Consider the following 24,391-nt stretch of genomic DNA (forward strand, 5'->3'; position numbering starts at 1 on the left):
AGAAGCAGTTGGCTCGAGACATGGATCACGTATGGGTGAGTGCTTGGCTTTTCCTTTGAGTGAACCAGGTTCTAAAAGAGGGTTAAATTTTAGAACTGGTAGTTAACTTTGCCGAAAGACTCAGTTTCGCCGTTTCGGAAAGTTATTTTGGAAGTAGCGAGCACTCAGTACGATCATGGACTTACGGGAGCTGCAGAAGTCAGACTTGTTGCTGTTGTGTGAGGAATTGGGGATCGATACAAAGGGTTTGGCACGAAAACCCATAATCATTCAAGCGATTAATGATTTGGGGGCTGATGATGAGGAACTAAGTGAAGAATGGGACCTCATCATCGAAAGAAAACTAAGAGCAGCTCAGATGGAAGGAAAGAGTGAACACGAAAGAGAAGGCCTCAAGAGAAAGTTTTTCAAACAAGACTATGAGTTGCGTATGAGAATGGGACCCCAGCGAGGAGTACTTCTCGAAAAGGAGGCAGAGTTCGATATGTCTAGGTACATGCAGCCATATGAGGTATCATGGGATATGGGCCTGTATCTCAGACTCTTTGAACGAAAGTGTAGTCAACTTAAGTGTGAGCGAGACACCTGGTCTCAGAAGCTACGCACGGTTCTGCCCTGCGAGGCAGCGGACGTTGTTGCGCGACTAAGTGAGCAGCACGCGAACAACTACGAAGTTGTTAAAGCAGAGCTAATCAGAAGATTTGGAACTTCTGTTAGCAAAAAGAAAGAAAGAATCAGACCAGAGTCTGAAAGGGAGGCGCGTCACAAAGCGCTGGAAGTTGAGGCGCGTCATGAAGCGCTAGAAACAGAGATCGCACCAGAGAACGAGGCCGTGGCTGGTCTGGAGGTAGGGACGATGTCGAAAGACGCTCCTTGCGTGCATGAGGACGGTGCCAGCAGCCCTAATGGGCCCAGTAATGAGCTGAAAACCTTCTTCGTGCCTCAAGGGGACCTTTCGACATTGTCAAATTTAGGCATGGTTAGCGCAGTGGCTGATGAGAGCAAGAGCGCCACGCTTCAGCAGTGCAGCGATAATACCGAGCTGGTTTGCAAACATCGCAGAAAAAGGAAGAAGCGGAGGCGTTCGTCACTGCGCAGGCCTAGGTCGGGCCCCACTCAGTCGCAAGAAAGACGAGAGGGTAGGCCATTATTCCGTCTCAAGGAACGTCAATGGTGGCGTTCAGGGAAGCACAAGCGGCGAGCCAGGTGTAGAGGGAGGAAACGAGGTACGCCACCCCAACGCAGCGTGCGGTTCAGTTCGACAACTTCGGGAAAGCGGCCTTTGCCGAAGGGTCAGAGTCGAAAGGGCAGAGTGGCTAAATACCGCGTAGGGGAGAACACAAAAGAAAAATGGCACAGGCTTCCCCCCTGCTTCTGGCACCCCTTTCACATTACCGAAGAAAGCCGACTGAAGTGCAGAATGAGGCGTGACGGCAGGACACAGCCTAACGTTCGTGTGTTTAGTAGCCTCAGGCCTGCTGCAAAACAGCCGGGACCGCGACCCCATCGTGTGCGATTAAAAGATTCTAGTTAAGAAAGGGGGACCGGTCAGTTCGAGTAACTTTTGCACAGCCGTGTTAAAAAATTGTTACTCAGTGGAACGTTAAGATGCGTATTCAAGTCTCTTAAATTTGGTCTGTTTAAGTTTGTAGGTTACAAGATGCGGTCTTAATTTAAAAAAAAAGGGGGAAACCGCCGAACCAAAGGCTGAAATAGCATCGAAGCTTTAATCATTAGTACGAATATACCAAAAAAAAAAACTGAACAAATTGTTTCATTTTTTAGTGTTTCAAAGGTTTAGTCTCATATTGCGTGCCTTCACTGCCATGTCGATTTGGAGTGAATGAGCATTTGGGGGAAGATGCTAGCATAAAGCAATCGATTTTGTAAAATGATTAAGTTTGACGCGACACAGTGGAGTTGTCGTTGCGCGCATTAAGAACTGAAGGTCATTGGGGCACGATTTTAGCATAGAACTTGTGCATTATTGTGAGGTGCATTTGATGAGTATTGCACTTAGCATTATTTTTGTGTTGTACACGGTGTGTTGCAACGTAATGTAAGGATGAACGTTTAGACCATGTGTGAAGGCCTAAGCGTTTGGTTAGTAGTGCCATGAATTTCGCAGCGCCGTAAGAATGAGAATAATTGAAAGCGCTCAAAAGAACTCAGTGTTTTGTTTTTTATTCAAGGGTGTTGGCAAAGGCAGGTAACTAACCGAACTAACCTGCTAGAAGGCAGTGTTTGTTGCTTTTTGTTGTTGTCTTCTTTGAAGAATGATTGATCATATGAGCGGATCATTTAAGCTTTTCCTAAACCGTTGAGGTAGCCCGTTAGGTCAAGGCTTAGGTTATGCTTTCGGGAGGCTGGTGAGCTTTATGTCTCAGTGGTAGACAATTATGGGCAGCCGTAAACAAAGACGGACGTTCGGACAAAATTAGCGCTCACTAAATTCGAGTTCCGGACCGATGCTCTCAGCGGGACAGAGCCGTGTAAGTAGTCAGCGACAAAAAGAAGGAGGCTGCCGTTATATGTCTCGACGACAGTGGCAACGAGTATGATGCGTTCTACTTGAGCCAGAATTTGGGCTCAGGTGAGATAACATACTGCGCTTCAGGAAATGAATGCGCTTGCCTTGCGTAGGCCATTCATCAGTTGCAGTGTTATCTCAGAGAAGCTAAAGTTAAAGTAGATACAGACCATTGTCCCCTTGGCTGCAAACCATGACCTCGAAGAACAGTCACCTTGTGAGGCGGTGCTTGATTCTTGAAAAAAAAATATCATTTTGACATTAGGTAAAAAAAAAGGGCAAATTGAATGGAAACGTTGACACAGTCAGCCGCTCTTTTTAAGCCATTCTGGGGTGCTCTTTCTGTATCAAAATTGATATTTTAGTTTTTTTCGTGCATCTTATGTAAATTTGTAAGGTAGCACGTCCGGTTTTTCAGCTCAAGTGAGTCCTGAGAGTTTTGAGTGTGAGCTTTTGTTAAAGCTAGGAAATGAAAATTGGTTTCCATCCCTCTTTTGGCTTGGTTTGATCGAAGGGGGCCGAGTGCTTGCTTGTACAGGTGGTCGAGTATCAGAGATGCTGTCGAAGATTCGGCAATCACCCGGACCATGCCACAAGCGAAGGCCAGTTCCTGGCATTCAACTACTGACCTTTTCGTCGTCCCTGCGAGCAGCAGTGTTGACTGCTGCCCTCCGTGACTCATCTGGCGAGGGGGAAGCTGTTATGACCGGCATCAGTAGGCGCCGTGCTGTCGCTGAGAAGCGTGGCCGGGCAGCGTTCCCACGCCTAGAACCCAGTTTTCTCGGAACCAGCGTCCAGAAATGACGGGGGAGCGGCGCTCTTTTAATCCTCAAAGAGGTAGCCATGCCCGCCAGGTATTGTCCCTGCTAGCCGGCGGATGAGACGTCATGTCGCCACAAAGCTGTAGGCCGTTCCAGAGGGGACAACAAAGACAGCGTATTCCTTTGAAGAAACGGCGACCGCCGCCACAAAGTGCCCTGCTAATTGAGCGGACAGATTGGCGGACCGTTTGATGTCTGCTGTCTGAAGCTTGGGACCCCTCGACCAGCGACATACACGACGAGCAAGAGCCTCTCTGGCGCCACCTTTAAGTGCAGTGATCTTGACTCGAAATTGGATGTTCACGTGCGCCGTGCATGCTCGTACCCCTCACCTGTTGTGTGTGTGTGTGATTGGTGTTCCACTGAAGAAGGAGGAGCCCGACAGGGCTTATAACGGCGCCGCAGAGTGCAGGACGTCGCTCTGAACCAAGTAAAGGTTCAACCACCACGTTCGTAGTTTGTGAAGGCTCTGAACTGTGTAACGGTTTAACCACCACGCTCGTGGTTTGTGAAGTTTTTCTATGCTGTAAATATTTGTAAATAGTGCCATAAACCTTGTTTGTTTTTCGTATCCCCATCTTGTAAGCGGTCGTTTCCTCAACCCGAAGCTACACCACGCTACCACAAGAGAACGGGTTTTGTTTTCGTATCCTCCAGCGACCTTCCTTCCGACCCGCAACAACACCTTATCGCCTGCGAGACAGGCGCGCACACCTTCCTTCGTTTTCGAAGATAACTGCCAGATAGCGCTCTTGTCTAACGTGCCCCGATGTGTTCGTTCGCCTTCGCTGCACGGATCGAGACTCGACGCAGCACCTCCAGAATACAATTCAGCGATTTTCTCGCGCAGAGCATCAAATAAACATTTTGTTCACTCTCTCCAGACACAAGACTATCGTCTTGCGACGACATTTGCAGTGAAACATGCAGATACGGGGCCATTTTTTGTGTAGTGTTACTCGAGAAGTGTAAACTGTGGAATACTACAATGTATTCAATAAAATTGAAAGTGGCTTGTGTCAGTAAAACTTTGGCATATGACTGCATTCTGTGTAATTGGTTGCATGCTTTAAACCACGAGCAATAACATACGGGAAATGTTTTCAGAAGTGCAACATTTCGGTCACGGACGAGATGATGATTGTTGACTCACAACCAATGGCGCCGAAACCGGAATTTCCGCGAAGTGAGCTCCTTAACGTTATCACGTTATCCTGCCACCGGCAATGATGTTTAAGTGATTCGGCTTTCTTCTTGTGCCCAAATACCGAAAGAGGTGCTGATGTAGTATGTTACAAAGTTTTGGCGAAAATTATATATGTATATTTGTGTGTGTGTGTGTGTGTGTGTGTGTGTGTGTGTGTGTGTGTGCGTGTGTGTGTGTGTGTGTGTGTGTGTGTGTGTGTGTGTGTGTGTGTGTGTGTGTGTGTGTGTGTGTGTGTGTGTGTGTGTGTGTGTGTGTGTGTGTGTGTGTGTGTAGTCATGCCGCTGCCATCATTCCGTTATAATTACTGTAATTCTGTCTGAATGCTAATACGTATTATTTTCATGACACAGTCGCCAGAAAAAAAATTCTTTTCGGAAATGTGGTCTGCCGCTAGGGGGCTGAGCCACTCGGACGCCTCTTGAATAAGCTCTCCTAGTTTTTCACTTTCGCGGCTGAATAAGGACAACCACGGGATTCAAGACCATCACAGCTGTCGCAAGACGATCACCCGATTCGTCCGATGCCAGGATATACCAGGTGGGCCTACTTTTTTTTGAGCCGTGACACTTCTTTTAAGTTCCCACAACGGCGTCGCCCTAGCTACGCCATCGCAGTGCCGACGCAGTGGCAACTAGGCGACAAGCCAGGCCCCCGGCTTGTTCGAAGCCTGCGAAATGGATGTTGTGGAAATCGAGGGGGAGACGCTGTCTCCCGAAGAGTACAACGACACTCAAGGATGGGTTGTGGCCCAGGAACGACGCAAAAAGGCAAAAGACAAGAGAAACGCGGAACCAGCCACGAACGCGGGAGGTGCGTCCATGGAGGCGTCTCGGAGACTGAAGGATTTTTTGCATCGCCGGCCAGTGCCAAAAGAACTGCAACTACCAGAAAACGATTACAAGGTTGTAATACGCCCAGGAGGAGGTCTGGACTTGACGCGACAGAGTCTAGCGCTCATAAGAGACAGTGTTCTACGAGCGCCAAAAGTACAGCCTGACATTGCTGGGGAAGATACTCTCAGAATCAACATGCGACAAAATACCATGATCATGAGCACACCTAGTCTGGCTAATGCGAAGGAATACAGCAACATCAAGGAAATTATGATCAATGACAAGAGCTATGCTACAGCCGCTTATGTAACAGCACCAGAAAACACATCCAAAGGGGTTATCCACGGAATACCGAAGTATGATAATCATGAAGACATAGAAAAAATCTTGGTCAATCAGAGGAACCCGACGATTCTACATGCACGACGTATGGGACTTACGGACTCAGTGGTTATTGTTTTCGAAGGGTTGTTTGTGCCGTATTTTGTATACTACCGTGGTGCCGAATATAGGTGCTTCCTATACAAGAAGCAATATGAAACATGCACTACTTGTGGTCGAATTGGACATCGGGCGGATGTCTGCCCACAGCCTGACAGCAAGAAATGCCGTGGTTGTGGGGTGCTCAATCCAACTGAAAACCACCAGTGCGTCCCTGGGTGCATCCTTTGCGGGAAAGGTCATCTTACAGGGGACAAAAAATGCAAAGAACGGTTTAGGACCCCGTACCTTTTGAAGAAAAGATGGTGGGAAAAGGAACAACAACAAGGCGATGAACGAAGAGAAATGAAGATTTTGTCGAACACTAGAGCAACACAGGCATGGAGGGAAGGGTATTCACCAGAAAATCCAACGGAGGAGAAGGGCAACGCCACCCAGGACAGAGGGGGACGACGCAGAGATCGTTCCAGCTCCTTCCCGCGACTCGCCGAAAGGGAAAGAGAAGGGACTCAACACGAACCCAGATCCACATCCAGATCAAGGTCCACTCGTCAACACAGATCCAGGTCACGGGCCAAATCCAAGACAAGGGCAACGACATCACCTCAAGGACAGTCCCACGAGGGTCCTGGCGGCGGTCGGGGCAGTCAACAAATGGTGAGCTGGGTGGGCGAGGTATCGGGGAGTCTCTCCGGTCTGGGAGTTTGCCTGAGGTTGTGGCAGAAGGGTCCACCCTAGGTCAAGAGCTAAACCATATTAAGAAAATGCTAGAGCAACTCACCCGTGAAAACGCGAAACAGAGGGACGAAATAAAACAACTAAAGGAAGAGAACTCTAAACTCAGGCAAAATCAGCTGCGCTTGTCAACTAGATTCATAGCATCGTGTAGTCGAATTTTAACTCCAGCGCCTGCACAGGAGTCAGGAGTGCATGCAGCGAAACGAAAAGCAGAGGAAATATCTCCTGTAGAAAATGAAGACCTCTCAAAACCCCTCGAAAAGAAAGTCGAGAATATACTCGGAGAACTTACTAAGGTAATGCAACAACAATTCGCAGGATTGCAGCTGCAGCTCGTAGAAATAAAACAAAGAATAGATAGCATAGAAAATCGACTAACCCTGGTGGAGAACACGCAAACAGATTTGAGGTCTGTAGGAGCAGGCCCGGTTAAAACTACTACTAAACCCTACAATTGGCCGACTACGACCGAAGTAATCTAAATCACAGGGGAAGGGACCGTTCTTAGACATGGCACGACGTAATCGGTATAAAATTTGGCAGTGGAACTGTCGTGGGTATCGCCGGAAACGGGGTAACTTACAACAGTTCCTAAACGGAAAGGAGGCACCAGACGTCATCGCCTTACAGGAAACTGGAGGAATTTGTCGAATTACAAATCTTATGGTGCCCCTGATGAAAAAACGTCCATAACAACCCTCGTGCGAAGAAATCTCACGGTGATAGAACATGATACAGAAATCTGCGATGCCGATCATGTTCTTGTTGAGTTAGTTCCATCGCAGAAGAGTGATGAAAGTCTATTCATATTAAATGTCTATAGCAGCCCTAGACAAAACACCAAATTTAGGTCACTTTTTAGAAAAACGATCAGCATTACTAAAAAGCAAGCATTGGTTATAGTAGGAGATTTCAACGCGTTGCATGCGGCATGGGGTTATGACAAAGAAAACATCAAAGGTAGAAATCTCTGTATCGACGCCCAACAGGAGGGCCTTACGTTAACAACCGACCCCTTTTCCAAACTAGGATTGGAAACAGCGTATCCAAAGACCCGTCTCCTGACCTCACGTTTACTAAGAATATCATCGAACCTTATTGGCTTAATACACAAGAAAATATGGGCAGTGACCACTATATAATTGAGACCACGTTTAAAGCAGGCCCACGTAAAAGAGGAGGCAAAGAATTGAGGATGGTTGAATGGGATAGCTTTGGAAAAATCAGAGAGAAGGAAGCATGCGATGTCATCGAAGACTTAGATGAATAGCTAGCGAACCTTAAGGAAAATATTCAAATCGCAACTAAGACCATACCAAAAACAGAAGGACTAGAAAGCACAGACAGTAAGCTCCTACATATGTGGGAGGCAAAAAAGAGCCTAGAAAAACGGCGGAAAACACAAAAACACAACAAACGCCTTAGAAAAAGGATAGCCACCCTCAGTAAAGATATTGAGAATTACGTGGAGCAACTATGCAGACAACAATGGGAGGAAAAGTGTGATGCGATGGAAAAACAAATAAGTCTCTCTAAAACATGGAACCTGTTAAGATATCTGATAGACTCGGAAGCGAGCAAGACAGCACAACAACAAAACTTTATTAGACTTGTCCGTAAATACAAAGGCACGGAGGAAGAACTGATTGAAGAAATCAGACAGAGATACATTGGGGATACAACCAAAGAGCAATTAAGCTCGTACAAAGGTAAGGAAAATGATTCCCTAGACCGACCCATATTAGAGGCCGAGGTACGATCGGAACTAATGAAACTGAGCACAACATCAGCCCCGGGCCCCGATGGGATCACGAATAAAACGCTCAGAAACTTAGACGACAAATCTATCACAGCCCTCACCGAATATATGAACAAGTGTTGGGAAAACGGTAAGATACCCAAGCAATGGCAAATGGCAACAATCATAATGATTCCCAAGCCAGGCAAGAAGCTAGATCTTGATAATATTAGGCCTATTTCTCTGACATCCTGCATAGGAAAGTTATTAGAGCATGTCATCCTAACTCGCCTGTCAAATTATATAAAAGACAATGAGCTCTTTCCTCATACGATGGTAGGCTTCAGAACGAAATTGTCTACACAGGACATTATGCTTAAGATTAAACACCAAATAAATGATTAGGGTCTCAATACACATGACACAAAGGTAATAGTTGGCCTAGATCTTAAAAAGGCATTCGATAATACATCACATAAAGCTATACTTGCCAATCTTCAAGCGTTAGGGGTAGGAAAAAGAGTATACGATTATATAAAAGACTTTTTAACTGACCGGACTGCAAGAATAATACTAGGAGAAGCAGAATCCCAAGAGTTTAGTCTGGGCAGCAGAGGTACGCCGCAAGGCTCAGTCCTATCCCCCTTTCTTTTTAACGTGGCCATGATAGACCTCCCTACCAGACTGAACGAAATTCCAGGACTCTACCATAGCCTCTATGCAGATGACATTACCTTATGGGTAGCAGAGGGTAGTGACGGATACATAGAGAAAACTTTACAAACAGCAGTGAATGTTGTAGAAGAATATGCCATCCTTACAGGATTACAATGTTCACCGGAAAAATCGGAACTTCTCTTCTATAGCCCGACATGTAGGGGTCGGAAAAGCATCCAGGAAAAACCTAACATTAAAGTTTTTGTTGGAAAAACGCAAATACCTGCGGTCGAAAGCATAAGAATTCTGGAACTCCGAATCAGCTCAAACGGGCACAACGGAGAGGCGATTAGAATACTTGAAACCAGTGCGCAGCAAACTATGCGTCTACTTAAACGAATTGCAAGCCGGCACTATGGTATGAAGGAAAATAATATGATAAGACTGGTAAAGGCTTTTGTCATCAGCCGTATTGTATATGTGATTCCGTACCTCAGACTGCAAGTGGCCGAGAGAGAAAAGATTGACAGAATCATTAGACGAGTTTTCAAACAGGCGATCGGACTTCCAATTACTACCTCTAATGATAAATTACTTCAATTAGGGCTTCACAACACATCAGAAGAGCTTATAGAAGCTTAAAGAATCACACAATATGAAAGACTAACGCAGAGTAAAACAGGTAGAGTCATACTAGAGGAACTGGGTATAAACTACGCAAATCAATTTGGCGCCAAAAAGGATATCCCGTATGAAATCAGGAAAAGTTTAGTAATCTTACCGATTCCAAAAAACATGCACCCCGAACATCACAAAGCAAGGAGAGCTGAAAGAGCGAAAAATATACATAACATCGTAAAAGATTTACCGGAAACAGCATATGTAGACGCGGCCAAATACAAAGGAAATGACAACATGACTATAGCAGTAGTGGACTACACAGGAAATCATAAGGTCAGCGGCTCGGTGAGAACGAGCTTTGCAGAAGAGGCGGAGGAAGCAGCTATTGCAATGGCCATAGCATCCACGTCGACTTCACTAATTGTTAGCGACTCGCAGACGGCTGTGAGAAACTTTGCACGAGGGCGAATATCCCAAATAGCTTTAAGAATATTGGTTGGATACAAAGACCAACGAACAATAGAAATAGTCTGGGCACCCGCTGACTCCTCCTTGCCCGGCAATGAGGCTGCACACCAGACAGCTCGAGGACTTACAGACCGAGCCTCTGGATTGCCCTGGTCGCACGGGGAGGAGGATGAGAGATTTGAGCGGATGACCACTTAGAGAGATATTACGTAGTAATACAGGCTAAGCAGGAAAATTTATCCTCCCGCACACTCGTCATTGAACAAAGGACAGGCGGTGGCGTGGCGCCTACTCCAGACCCACACGTTTCCTAGTCCGGTAACAATGAACCGCTGCGTGCCGGGACTTCATTTGGACAAGTGTAAATTTTGCCACAACAGGGTGTACTTGAGCCACATTTTATGGACATGCCCGCAGGCCCCCATGAGAGGCGAATTTCCAGACGGGAGTCGATGGGATGCCGCACTCCTCAGTTCTGACTCTCAATTACAAGCCCGCCTAATACGGCAGTCCGAAGAAGCCGCCAGGGCCCATGGTATCATGGCCGTCGTCTAGGTTTGGTCCTCCCTTCTCCTCTCGCACCTGAAAGGGGAAGAGAACCTTTCTGCTAATTAAATAAAGTTTGTTCATCATCATCATCTAAAATGTCCTTGCGTGAACGTGGGATGTGATTTGCCTTCATTGTTTCTCATATCGTGGACCAGCCAGTCATTTTCGGTTTCATAAAGGTCCGCGATCGCTTAAGCAAAGAATAACCTCGAGATTACACGCTTTCTTTTTTTAGCATTTCGGTCTTTGACTCTCGAATCAATCATGACGCTTTCCTTCCTAAATTTACGATGAAGAAGGCGAACGTGTCCAGCTTTTCCTCTTTTCTCGATTATTTAGTCGATGCGTATATTATGACTATAGTGATCCGGTACAAATATATCAAGAAAGCTGTAGCACAGAGACGAAAGGATCGTGACTAGCTATTCGTACAAAGGGGGGCCCGACGCTTGTAATAACACTCGTTGTTTGGCTAGCTGGTGCATTGCGTCAAGAAAATATATCCAGCCTAAAACTGAACGTACTCAAGAAACGGAGAAGAAGGCAGGAAAGTGACTAGAACACTTGCGCGGCAGATTGCCGTGGCGATGTGACTGATGAGTACGTGTACCTGAGCACCACGAAGATGGAAACATGGAAAATGGCCCACTGTATAAGAAAATGGCGCACATGTATAGGCTCTTTCCCGTCTTCTGCTGCGTTTTCTGTGTACGCTCGTTTTTTGACTGGATATATTTTCTCGATGCACAACGCTTTCTGTGCGTCAGGAAGAGGTAAATTAGATAGAAACGAAAGGTGCTTGATTGAAGAATATATATATATATATATATATATATATATATATATATATATATATATATATATATATATATATATATATATATATATATATATATATATATATGAGATAACAAAACAGAAAAGCTGGCCAGTCGTAGCCTTCACCTCCCTAGAAACATTTCGAAATGGTGAAATACCAGTGCTGTCACTCCCTATGAGAAGGCCTTGATCGATAGTGCTAACCGAGGCAATTTTTTTTTTCCTTTTTGAGAGAGCCTTCTTTTGCGTGCGCGCTTTCCAGTGCAATCTTTCTCTACGGTCTGAAAGTGCCGTGGCCACAGAAATTGCGTAACTGCAGTACGCAACGGTGCCTGTGCACTGCGGGGCTGAGTGTCGTATGACACATGGGCAAATGTTTAGATGCATCAGCCGACGAAGGCTGAAAACGTCTGCACGACCCATTTATGTGCGATTGTATATCTTCGTGCGTGTATACCAACTTCAGACCGCGTGGCGTGTAAGGAATCGCTGAAGGGAGCACGCTAATAACGCAAAAGAAAACAGATTGATGTGCAGAGTGTAACGTCCGAAAACCACCATATAATTATGAGAGACGCCGTAGTGGAGGGCTCCGGAAATTTCGACCACCTGGGGTTCCTTAACGTGCACCCAAATCTGAGCACACGGGCCTTCTGCAGTAAAACAAAACAGCGCGTGATAGTTGGCTTTCATTAGAGTGTGGTTTACGTCACTGCAATCGAATTTTGGCGTGGCATATATTGTTGTTAGCAAAGGGCCCGAGACACTGAAGTGCGCAAAAAAAAAAAAACGGCCCCGCGTCCGCATGTTACACTGCAAACGTCGTCGAAAGACGGTAGTCTTGCGTCTGGAGAGAGTGAACAGAATGTTTATTTGATGTTATGCGCAAGAAAATAGATGAATTGTATTCTGGAGACGCTGCGTTAGAGTGCCTCGAGCGTGCAGCGGGAGCGAACGAGCGCATCAAGTCACGTCACACGTGAGACATGAGCGCCATTTGGTAGCTTTCTTGGAAAACGAAGCGCGTGGCTCTGAGATGGGTGTGCGCGCCCGTCTAAGAGGTGATAACGTGTAGAACGCAAATCGACGGGTAGGTGCCACCACCGTGTCATCTTAGCAAAGCGTTCGAAACACTTGCCTTTTCGTGCAGGCGTTGCATGGTCAACGCAGCGTGATAAACGCTATGGTCCTTGGAATTACTTATGTATGCCTTTTCTAGTAAAACATACACATACAGAATATTGGCCTGTTGTTATGGTGCCACAGATATGCGCAACAATTGCTTTTTAATTGCAATCGCACAAGTATGAACCCTAAATCCTGAGCAATATTGGTGGGTGCTGCGGATGAGGTCGGCTGTTTGGAGTATCGTTTGGCCACTTTGATGCCGTTTAGAATACTGTTAGGGCGCACAAACAGATAAATGAGCAGACAGACAGACAGATCAAAATTTTTGCATCGAAGGTCCCAACAAGGACTCCAGAAGTATATCTGAATTGTGGGGGCGACATTCGTCGGCAAGTATATATATATATATATATATATATATATATATATATATATATATATATATATATATATATATATATATATATATATATATATATATATATATATATATATATATATATGCAACGTTACTTGAACCAGGTCAGTTTCGCAGCTCCGCGCGCGCGCTTGCACGAGCGGCTGACGCGTGAACTAATGGCGCTGCTGTTCCGTCTTGCTTCACATACCACGCCGCGCGTCGCGACGCGCGTGTTGACGTAGACACGACAACACGTTTTCGGCGCTTGGTTGCTTCTTCGCGCCATTATTCAGTGAACTGTCGTCCCTTACGAAAGAGTTCTAACATGCGACAAGAGCGCCAATAAACAATGCCTTATTGTTGTGCCCCGGGCCGCAAAAGTGGCTACGGAAATGACATTGATCATTTCTTTGAGCCACCCTGGGATCGCGATGAGTTTAAAAAAAGCCGCCCGCATGTTCCCGCGGAAAGAAGTCGAGCAAATGCGTCGCAGAGTGAGGAGGGGGGTATCGCGTGTATGTTGCGTAATTGGGTATTGTTATTTCATCTTATTTACGGAATGATGACGAAGCGCGTCCTTCAACGAGTGTTGGAAGGCTGATGTTGGGTTGTGCCCCACCACTGGTTGAAGGTACTGTTGCTTCCAGCGCATCTACTCGAGTCAAGCAAAGCGTAGCCACAAATTTTTTTCGAGGGGGGAATTGGGTGGGGGGCACCTGTTTCATTTCGGGCAAGGCACCCCCTTGAAATGGTCATTTGTTATTCTCTATGCTATCGTGAAAAAAATTTCCGGGGAGGCACGGGCCCGGTGTGCTACCTCCTGGCTATGTCTGGCATGAACACAAACTGCACTCTGTGTAACGAGCCGGAAACGGCTGGACATGCTGTGAGTGAGTGCTGGGATCTGATATTATTTTGGGATGTGGTACAAAAGACTCTAAAGAAATATATGCCGATAACACCTCATGGCATACGTTATATTTCAATACAGAATGAGGGTGATGTTCCATATAATATGACGCGATTACTGGGCCTTTACAGTCTCTGGATAAAACGCATGGCCGTGAGCCACATGGATCCTAAAGCAAAATCGGCACGGGAAACTTCATTGAATGCGGAATATGTGCGCAAGATAGATCGAACCTTTATATAACATCAAAATCGTATGCAGGTGTTTGATGAATTGGTGAAAATGAACCGTTCTTAAACCGTCAAAGTGGTGCGAGTAGATCAATACGGTTTTTATGAATCTGTATTTGTTTATTTCTCAATAAAAAGGTTCTAAAAAGCACACGCGTGCCTGTGTAGTAGAACTCCCGCTCTCCCCGCAAACTGCCCGGGTTGGACCCCCACTCAGACCCAGAATTTTTTATATTTGCATCTTTCTCAATTTTCCCGTCGCGCCAAAGATGATTATTTTTCGCTCACAACCAACGAAACCGACGCCGACGCGAAAATTTCTGCGAAACGAACTCTTTAACGCTGTCGCGTTAAAAATGGGCACAGATTATGTGCCGCAAGGATGGGCGGCTGACTCACAAGTCCGCTATATGTGAGTGACATTTTGAGGCGGACGATAATGTCAAATGTCATAAGTACATTATAAATGGGAAATGAAATACTTCCACCTCGAGGAAAATGGTCGCTAGTGCAAAAGACATTACCTCGCTTTTTTCCCGGTCTGCCAGAGCGCATATCGAAGGCGCATGTGACAAGAACAAGCAGGACACACACGCACGCACACGCGCACGCGCACACGCACACACACACACACACACACACACGTGCTAGGGATGAGCTCATGCCAGAAAATGAAATAGGGAAGTCATGGTCATGGAGTCGGTCGAGTAATTTTAGCGACGACGCATCTCCGGGCAGATCAGACGTCGCGACAGCTACACCGTTCGCGCTCAATGAACCGATAAACTTGTCGTTGCCTTCCGCGTGCAGGAGCCAAAAATTAATCGATGATGCCGTGTCAGGGATGACGTGCGGTGTTTTTCTACTGCAGAAATCTTGCACCAAGAGCTGCTACTGCGAAAAACTGTTATTGTGGAACGAGGTGGTAGCTCTAGATTGTGCCCACAACCATTAAAGTTTATCGTAAACACTGTACAGTGTTTACAAAGCGGCCTACTAGCTTTCTCTGCCTGTCTTACGGAGGCCACTGCTAGCCAGAAAGCCTGCAAAGGTGGTGAAAACCAGAAAAGGTCCGCAACCTCTCGAAGAGGTTCGCCCGTGCGGCTGCCTCAAAAAGGAAGAAACATAAAGAGATCCTGGCTCTTGAGCGAAAGCTTTCCGCAGTTTCGATTGAGAGAATCGAAAATACCCTTGCTGAGCTTCCTCATTTGCTAAGGTTTTCATTTATGACATCACTAATGTAACGAGTGTTCGGTAATAACCCAGTGAAATTATTCGAGAAAGATGGCTAATACTTTAGCCATCTTTCGCGCGAGAGTTGGCATGCGAACCGCAATTTTTTTATACCTCCATGAGAGAATTCTCTCGCGAGAAAGATGGCTGATAACTACACAATATAAAAAATGCCACCTTGAGCAAACTGTATTTCTAAAAAGTGTTTTCATTATAGCGCAGTCGACATTTGGCTGGGAAATTTTGCAGGCCGACGAACACTGGAAAGAACGTGAAAGATGCACAGCTGATTACAAAATAAAATACGCTTAAGATGAGCCACCAATATAGAAGGACGGTCGCATACTAACAACTCGTCCTGTGTACTTCTATTCTGGCGTCTTGTGTTTCGCGCACTCTATTTTTATAATGTATTGCGAACTAGCGCCCAACACAAGCTTTTCGGGCACAGCCGATTCCGCCCGAAAACAGCGTTCCGGGCACTGTTTGTAAATAAATAAGTAAAGAAATAAATAATTATTATTTTCTCGATTGGAAAGACTCCTGACGTTTAGTGGTGATTATGAAACAGATGTTTTACAAATTTTCGTTTTTGAAGTGGTTGAGTTTGCCGCTCAAGTGTCCATGGCGAATCTCGGTTATCACGACTGTCGAGAGCTGCGACGAGAACGCGAATCACTCGCGCTGCAGCAGACGACGCGCGCGGCTTGAAGCAAAATGGCACAGCAGCGCCACTAGTTCTCGCGTCGGCCACCACGGCCACTTCAGAGAGCGCGCGCCTACGGGGAGCTGCGAAACTGACCTAGTTCTAGTAACGTTGTATATATGTACATATATATATATATATATATATATATATATATATATATATATATATATATATATATATATATATATATATATATATATATATATATATATATATATAAGGTCGCTGTTACGTACCTACCTCTATTTTTGCCAAGGCGACAAAGAAAGGGGGAGGTGGGGAAGGGTCGCAGGAGCTGTTAGTGGGAGGCCACGCCCTCACTCGTTGTGAGAACGCCATCAGTACACCCGCTGGATGATGGGCTATCCTTCCCATAGAGTTTCCTAAACTTAACTGGACGAGCCTCGGGCGCATCGATCGTTCAGCGACCTAAGGAAAGAGGGGTATATAGTACTCTAGTTTGCCCATTATTCGCAGTTGTGGTCTTCGAACGCATTTTATTTGTTGCGGTCGGTTGTGTTCTTCGAACGCATTTTATTTCATTGATGTGCCTTGATTTTCTTTTCTAATAAAAGAACGAACCGTTGTGAGCTTCGTGAGTGAATGTAAATTGGTGAGCCTAATAAGGCGAGGGTGGTGAAGTGTAAACTGCTAAACCTGTACTGAACTTCTTCATGGGGAAAGGGGATTCAGGCCACACGGAGCCGAACAGAGCCGAAAGAACGAATATAGACAAATTTGTGCGCCGCCTATCATTCCGGCGCTGGCGTTTCAGCTTCCATAGACACTAGCGCCAGATTTCCCTGTAGCGTATTTGTTGGAAACTCGTAATCTTTCCTATATACGAGAGTGATGCGCCGTTATGCCACAAGCATGGTCCTCGTTCGGCAGCACTTCTTCCCACGAGAACCAGCGCAGTTCTGGTGAACTCCCCCCCCCCCCCCCCCCGAGCAGTTCCGAGCAAAGCGTCGCCTCCTCCGCCGAGCCACCGTGCCCGTTCCGGGGAACTGGTCTCGCAGAAAAGACCAAAACGTTATTTAAGGCCGTGCCGTCCCCATGTGTAGAGGATTTTGCCCCAGCCGACGTTGTCGTGCTGGCCGGCTCTGTACAAACGACAACCTGCTACAGTAAACGCTCCTTCTTGTTGCTGTTTTCAAAACGGATTGCCTCCCTGCTTCGCCTTAATTCGGGCTAAGGTTTCAGCGAAGTCTGCTCTACTGCTCGCCGCTCTTCGCCACCGCTACCATCGCGAACCCGACTTCATAACAGCGCGCATGTGAGATGATGACGACCGGCAGTATATACAGGCGTATGGTGGCCAACAAACCTTCGTACTAGTTAGCGTTCCTTCCTCGTCTCGTGTCATGCTTTTGTGTCCGCGTCGCTTGCGCTGCAAATTATTCCCGCATCTCCCGTTCTTCGAGCGCTAAGAAATTGCCGGATGGTAAATGGTGATAAGGTACAGATGTCCATCCTGGACAAGCGTCTGTTATGTCGGATGTCTATCTGGGCATGAGCAAACTGGCGACCGTCCCAGATTCAACAGGCGCCCAGCGCCTCTTCCTAAGCGAAGTATAGCTTACTTGGTTGTTGTCTCATCTTCACAAACAGGATGTGCTGACGGATCTCAATGCAGAAGGCGAGCCACTTCCGGTCAATCCACCGCACGAGGACTGGCTGGGTCACAAGGTGCGTATAACCTTTCACGCTTTTTTAGGGACGAAGCTCCTTATAATGGCACCCGTTCGTCCCCCGTAGTATGTAACAAGTATAACATTTTGACCTCCAAGGTGGTTCCGGTGAGAGACTTCTTCTGTGCGTTGTTGAACAATAAAAAATAGTGCTCAATGTACATGTCAATGGCTGCTAATTGGGAATGAGAGACAGGAGCATTCGGCTTTTAGTTAACGCGCAGGCTGCGATCACCATTAGCAGCCATTGGCATGTACATTGAGCACTATCTGACAAGAAAGGGTTGCTACATTATACTCGCTGGGTGTAACCTCCTTAGCTTTAGAAAGGTTTAGCGAGCGTTGAGCCGCAGTGCCATGAATACAATGAACTTGTATATACCATGAATGAACTCGAGGTGGTTAAAAATGGGAAGTAGATACGAAGCGCAAGCCGTAAGAAAGTAAAAGCCGAATTCTCCGCCTCTCATTTCCCGTTAGCAGCCATTGGCATGTACATTGAGCACTATCTGACTGAAAAAGTTTGCTACGTCATACTCGCTGGGCGTAACCTCTTTGGTTTTCGAAAGGTTTAGCGAGCGTTCGGCCGCAGTGCCATGAATACAGTGAACTAGTATATACCATGAACTCGAGGTGGTTAAAGGTGGGAAGTGGACCCGAAGCGCAAACCGTAAGAAAGTGTGCGTGTGCCACCTCTCGTTTTGTCCTTGGAAAGTCCGCTGGATGGCGGTGCTTCTATATGGGGAATATATGATGAAAAGATGCGAGATGGTGGTACTTGGAGTGTTTAATAGATGGACGAACGGACACATAGACAGATGCATGGATGGATGCATGAACGGACGCAGGGGCGGCTGCATGGACGAACGCAGGGACGGACGCACGAACAGACGCACGCACGGACGGGCTGATGGACGCATGGACGGTCACACTGACGGACGCATGGACGGACGGAAGCAAGAATGAATGAACGGACGAATTCTTCGCCGCACTCTCCATTATTCACTCCCTGGATATGCTGCCATTTTTTACGTACTTTACATTCTAATAGTTTGATGTTGAATATATGCTTGATTTAGCATCACCCGCGGACGTTGCAGGAATGCCTGCAGTGATCGGTTGCCGAATTGATTGTCGCGGGTTCGATTCCGGCCGCTGTGGTCGAATTTTGATGGAGACGGCTGAGGCCCGTGTCACAAAACAACGGAAGGTTGAAATTTACGGAGCCCTTCACTACGGCGTCTCTCACAAGCGTATCGCGGTTTCGGGGCGTAAAATCCCAAGTATTATTATTATTATTATTATTATTATTATTATTATTATTATTATTATTATTATTATTATTATTATTATTATTATTATTATTATTATTATTTGTCTAGTGTGCTAGTATGCCGATAGTTATGCTTCGTTATTTGTGTCACATTTCTTTTTGTATGTAGGCACAGCATCTGCGTTGTTCGCTCGCTCTGTATTCACATATACTTTCCTTTGTCCGTCTTGTTTTTCACTCTTAACTTGCTGATGTGGGGCTCGTCGCGATGCCGAATCCTGTTTTTGCCCCGTCTGAACATCTCCTTGCATGCTGATACGTCGTCAATCTACCAACTAAAACTCAGTCTGACTCAGTGACGTACGAGTTATCCACAAACTATAACTGAAGGCTTTATTCGTTCGATAACAAAAAAAAAAAGTGTTACTTCTCCAGGCTACCTGTACATGAATCGGGCCAGTTATCTTTACCAGCTCGAAATAAAGCACATTAGTTTAGTTTGTCCTTACAGTATTGTCTGAAATTATTGACCGCCGAAAAAAAATTATTTTTAAGGCTTCTATTTTGCAGGTGGCTCTACGAAGATGCTTTTACCTGAAAAGATATTTTGACGAGAAGACGTTGCAAGAAATTGCAAAGCTCTTCGTAGTATTAGTGGCCCAAAAGCTGATGGATTGTTAGCTACTTGTGCATTTGCCTCTACGCGAAATCACCTATGTATTGAATACGCTAAAGCCATTTTCTCCCCGTGAAATGAAGCACGAAACAAGGCTTCACAACCAGCCCTGGCTCAGCAAAGTAAATATTGCGGAGCTCTCGACAATTATGACGCAGTTAAGCCTTACGAAAAAAAAAAAAGAAGAAAAAGAACGCGTGCTCTTCCAATTTTCTCCCTGTGCTTTTGCTCAATGATATAACTGTAGATTCTGTAAGCACTAAAGACAACCAGAAGTGAAACTTATGGAAAGAAAAAAGAAAGGTTTTAACTGAAAGGAGTACTTTTCCTGGTGCGCTAAGTTGATGAAAGAAAAAAATGCGGTGTTCTTATAACAGCTTGCGTTACTTTTATTCATTTGCCGCGTCACCTATAATGTGCATTGCGTTCTTTTAAAGTGTGTGGAGAGGTGAAGATCAAAATAAATATAACTGCTACTGTTAACGCACGTGTTACCGAAAATGTGCTTTCTCGAAAGGTAAAATGGTGTGTGTTACAATTTGTTACAAAACGGAGGCCTCTTCGTAAATGCCTTCCCGTGTAATGCATAACCACTGACACTGCCAATGTCACCTTTCGAGTGGTCATGTTACGTTTGCGAAAAGAAACGCTCCGAAAAAAAAAGGAACTGCGATGAAAAAAAAAAATGACAGCCTTTTTATTTAACATTAAGGAGAGAAAAGGCTTCACGGTAAAACGATAACTTCATCTCAAACTCTGGCCATACCAAGGGCCTGCGTGAGGTATGTCAGACGACATTTTTAGCGCGAAAGCGGGAAAGAATGGAATACTGAGAAAAGAAAAATAGAATAGAGTATATACACAGGTTGAGATGAACTTACTTTATTCTGGAAAATATTCAGTAAAATAGACCCCGGTGCATGCTCGCCGCCGCTGCGTCGCTATTCGAGCATCAAGTCAAAGAAGCTATACTCGCTATTGAAGAAACATACCGAAGTGTCGCTAATACAGTCTGCGCCTTTGCTCTTGATACGAGAGGTTTCCAGTGACTTTTTTTCCCCGGGGTATCAGCGCCTCCATCTAGGATCTTAATCTCGTGCAGCCACCGGACCGCGGTCAACTATTCATGGTGTGTTTGTTTTTGCGAAATAAAGTCTGATGATGTTTAGTGCTCGCCCTGTACGCTGTGTATTTTTCTTCTCTTCTCAGTATTCTTTTTTTTTCGCACCTTTGTGCCAGAATTGTCTGAGGTGCAACACCGATTAGCCCAACAGTAAGTTTTTTTGAGGGTGGTCTTGTTTAGCCTGGTCTTCCCGGAATGGGCTGGTATCCAGGTGACGTCGAGTTTATTTACGTCCATTGTGAACCAAATGAAGTGTTATAAAGGGGTCAATTTTATGGCTCTCACTAGACACAAAATTGCACCCGTTATGCTTTGTACATCACTGCGCCTCTTCCTTTGTTTCACTGCGTCAGGAATGATCCCCACCTTTGACGAAGCTGTGATGTCATGTAATAAGGTCACCATACAAAGTTACGCCACGATGATGTCATGATGACGCCGCAGATTAGTCGTGACGTCATCGCGACGTCACCCGCTATTTTGGGATGCTTCTTGTGCCGCTCACATTGTAGCCTCGGACTTGCCAGGTCTCGTGCCACGCGTCGCCACGTCTCTACAGATCTTTCTCTTGACTCGTATCAGCGAAACTGTGCCAATAGAAACGTAGTGGACATTGTTTGTGGTTTCTTGACTTTATTGCAGTGATTCTTGTGTAAAATTAAAGGAATTGACGTAGACGAACAGTTACCCCTTCCGTCCTAGGCAGTGAGTGTTCCGCACTGGCTACCTGGGCCTCGAATGGCGCTAGCTAACACTCTCAGGTATCTATGACACAGGAATACATTTTAGAAAAGTTGACAATGAAGTGCCCCCTGTTGTAGCCCAAATGGCAGATCACCGGACAAAAATGGTAGATAATTGTACAAAATAACAATCCGCACTTCGTGTAAAGCACAAGAAGCATGAAATCTGGTCAAACGCACAGGCTACTCCAAGTGAAAATATTGGAGAGATACGCAGAGATCACGAAGAAAGAAGTTGCCAGCGGAGGAAAAACAGTAAAAAAGACAAGGAAAAAATGCGCCGAACGACCAACGGAGCGCATGTTCACACTGAGTCAATGTAAAGGAAGGTGTCCATTATCTGTTATCTTTATCACACGCTATCTGCAAAGTAACAGATGGTACAGATAAGCGATCTCATGCACGCGACCCGCCTACCCTTCACTACCGGCTCGCGCAAGACACTCTTCGTCCCACATGTTTTTTGTATCGTTCGCTACACTGGCCGTGGTGGAGCACTTTCACGTGACTCAGGGTGATCACTTCTGCGCACGCGTGAGGACTAATGACGTCACACGGCGCACAGCTGGCGCGCCGGACAAAGCCTGGAAGATCCTGAAGTGACGGGTCACTAGTGGAATGGTGCTTGACTCGCGTAAGATCGCTCACTCGCTAGTCCGTCCCCCCGTCTGTCCGTCCATCTTCCGGTCCGTCCGTGTTTCGCCCATCCGTAGTTCACGCTACGTATAACCTGGAATATCGAAGCCACTGCTAATTTTTACGGGTTGGCCGGTCTTTGTGACATTGCTAAATTGTGCTTCCATTATTTGCGGGGTGATTGAGACTAATAACGCTTTGATCGGGTAAGCCGCACACACGTTGCTGATCCTAAACCTTTTTTTTTTTCGCAAAACACCCCATGTGGTCACTCTGTGTTGAAACCGAACCACGGAGCAAGAGCTCATTAATCCACGATCGGCGTCCAGATTGTAGTTATTGTGGAGACTGGTAGCCAAATGTTTCTGGAATCCTGACACCAAATCTCTTTCAGATATGAGCCATGCATGAAATATACAGAAGCCGGACCCATACATTGACGTAGGGAGGAAAGTGAGAGGGAGGGGGGGGGGCAAAGTCAGCATTATACATTGACATGATATGAAGAGCGGTTGAGTGGGGGGTGCTGGGACGAACATTCGCCCCCCCCCCCCCCCTGAAGAGGAACCCTGCGCAAGCTCTTGATAACCATACATTGACCTAGGGAGGAAGGTGAGGGGGGGACAAAGTCGTTGACATGATATGAAGAGCGCTGTGGTTGTGGGTGCTGTGACGAACATTTACCCCCCCCCCCCTTGAAAAGGAACCCTGCGCACGCTCATGATACCCATACATTGACCAATAGGGAGGAAGGTGAGAGGGGGGCGAAGTCAGCACCATACATTGACATGATGTGAAGAGCGGTGGGGTGGGGGATGCTGTGACGAACATTCGCCCCCCCCCCCCCTGAAGAGGAACCCTGCACACGCTCATGATCCCCACCCTATGCGGGAAAAAGTTTTGAGACTGCTGCCCACTATCTGATGTGAGCTTGATACCTCTGGTATGCATAATGCTGCGCAGATGTTTGATTTAGCACGAGCTGAAGGAGCGAAATAAAAAAAATTACGCTGAAAAGCTATTAATATTTCATTGTACATTCTAATTCGGCCCCTATTCTCCGGCAGCCCACTCGTATTTACTGAATCGCATCACCATTAAATTTTTATCGATGCCAGCTAAAATGGTGGCAACACTGTTATTCCTAAATATTACCACTGTATCATTACAGGGTATGGTTCAGGCCGCGGAGTACATTAAACGGAAGCTGGTGGACGAAGGTATCCTATCGCAAGCCTTCAACTACAGCCTGGTAAGTGTACGAACTATTGACGTCATCATTTTTAACGAGAGCTACAAAATTTTTTCGAATCTTCTGACGTTGTCTTCTCTTAATCGTGTATTTTTTTTCCCGATGCTTCCCAAGACAATCAATCAATCGCTTAATTTATGTATAATTAATCTTGCCCTGGCTGGCAAAGAATAGGACATTTTGTTCACTGAAGTCAGATTAACATTAGAAAGACAAATCAGCAAATGTCTTTCAAAAAGTAAGGTCCTGCTTATTCACGAAAAAAAGGCCTATCTTATAATTCTTCGTCAGCGAAAATTCTAGCCAATCCTAAACGTGGGATGAGTAGTAATAAAAGCTCTTAGCAAATCAGCGAGCAATGTCGTACGAATAAGTCTTTCGAACAAGATTGATTGATATGTGGGGTTTAACGTCCCAAAACCACTATATGATTACAAGAGACGCCGTAGTGGAGGACTCCGGAAATTTTGACCGCCTGGGGTTCTTTAACGTGCACCCAAATCTGAGTGCACGGGCCTACAACATTTCCGCCTCCATCGGAAATGCAGCCGCCGCAGCCGGGATTCGATCCCGCGACCTGCGGGTCAGCAGCCGAGTACCATAGCCACTAGACCACCGCGGCGGGGCCTCTTTCGAACAAGGTCCATGCTTTCAAGTCTAGGGGTAATTCAGCAAACATAGGTGGTCGCTTATTTCTGAGCACCTGCAAAATGTTTCTTCATAAAAGTCCAGGAAAATTGTAGAAATTCATCCATAAAAATCACACGTCGAATGAATGTTGGTGCGTAGCTAGCATTGTGCCATCATGACGTACCCATCACGTTGATAACACATAAAAAATGATTACCGATATTAGCTCTTGATAATAACCCGCTTTTAATAGGCTAATCAGAGTGGACGATTGAGCCTGTTGGTGATACATGGCTAAGTGTACTACGCGGTAGAAAAGACGGACGGAAAAACGA

General features: G+C 46.0%; 1 protein-coding gene across 2 annotated transcripts in view; it reads left to right on the forward strand.

Annotated features, from left to right (window-relative positions):
- The window catches only part of inaE (inactivation no afterpotential E), a 220,185-nt gene that overhangs the window by 152,756 nt on the left and 43,038 nt on the right, over positions 1-24,391 (forward strand). For both annotated transcript variants that reach the window (XM_075871878.1, XM_075871879.1), the window contains exons 11-12: positions 17,644-17,721; positions 23,346-23,426. In XM_075871878.1, coding sequence (XP_075727993.1) covers positions 17,644-17,721; positions 23,346-23,426 — 159 coding nt within the window. The remainder of the gene's footprint in view (positions 1-17,643; positions 17,722-23,345; positions 23,427-24,391) is intronic.

Source organism: Rhipicephalus microplus, chromosome 8 (assembly GCF_043290135.1).
Source record: "Rhipicephalus microplus isolate Deutch F79 chromosome 8, USDA_Rmic, whole genome shotgun sequence".
Classification (NCBI taxonomy): Eukaryota; Metazoa; Arthropoda; class Arachnida; order Ixodida; family Ixodidae; genus Rhipicephalus; species Rhipicephalus microplus.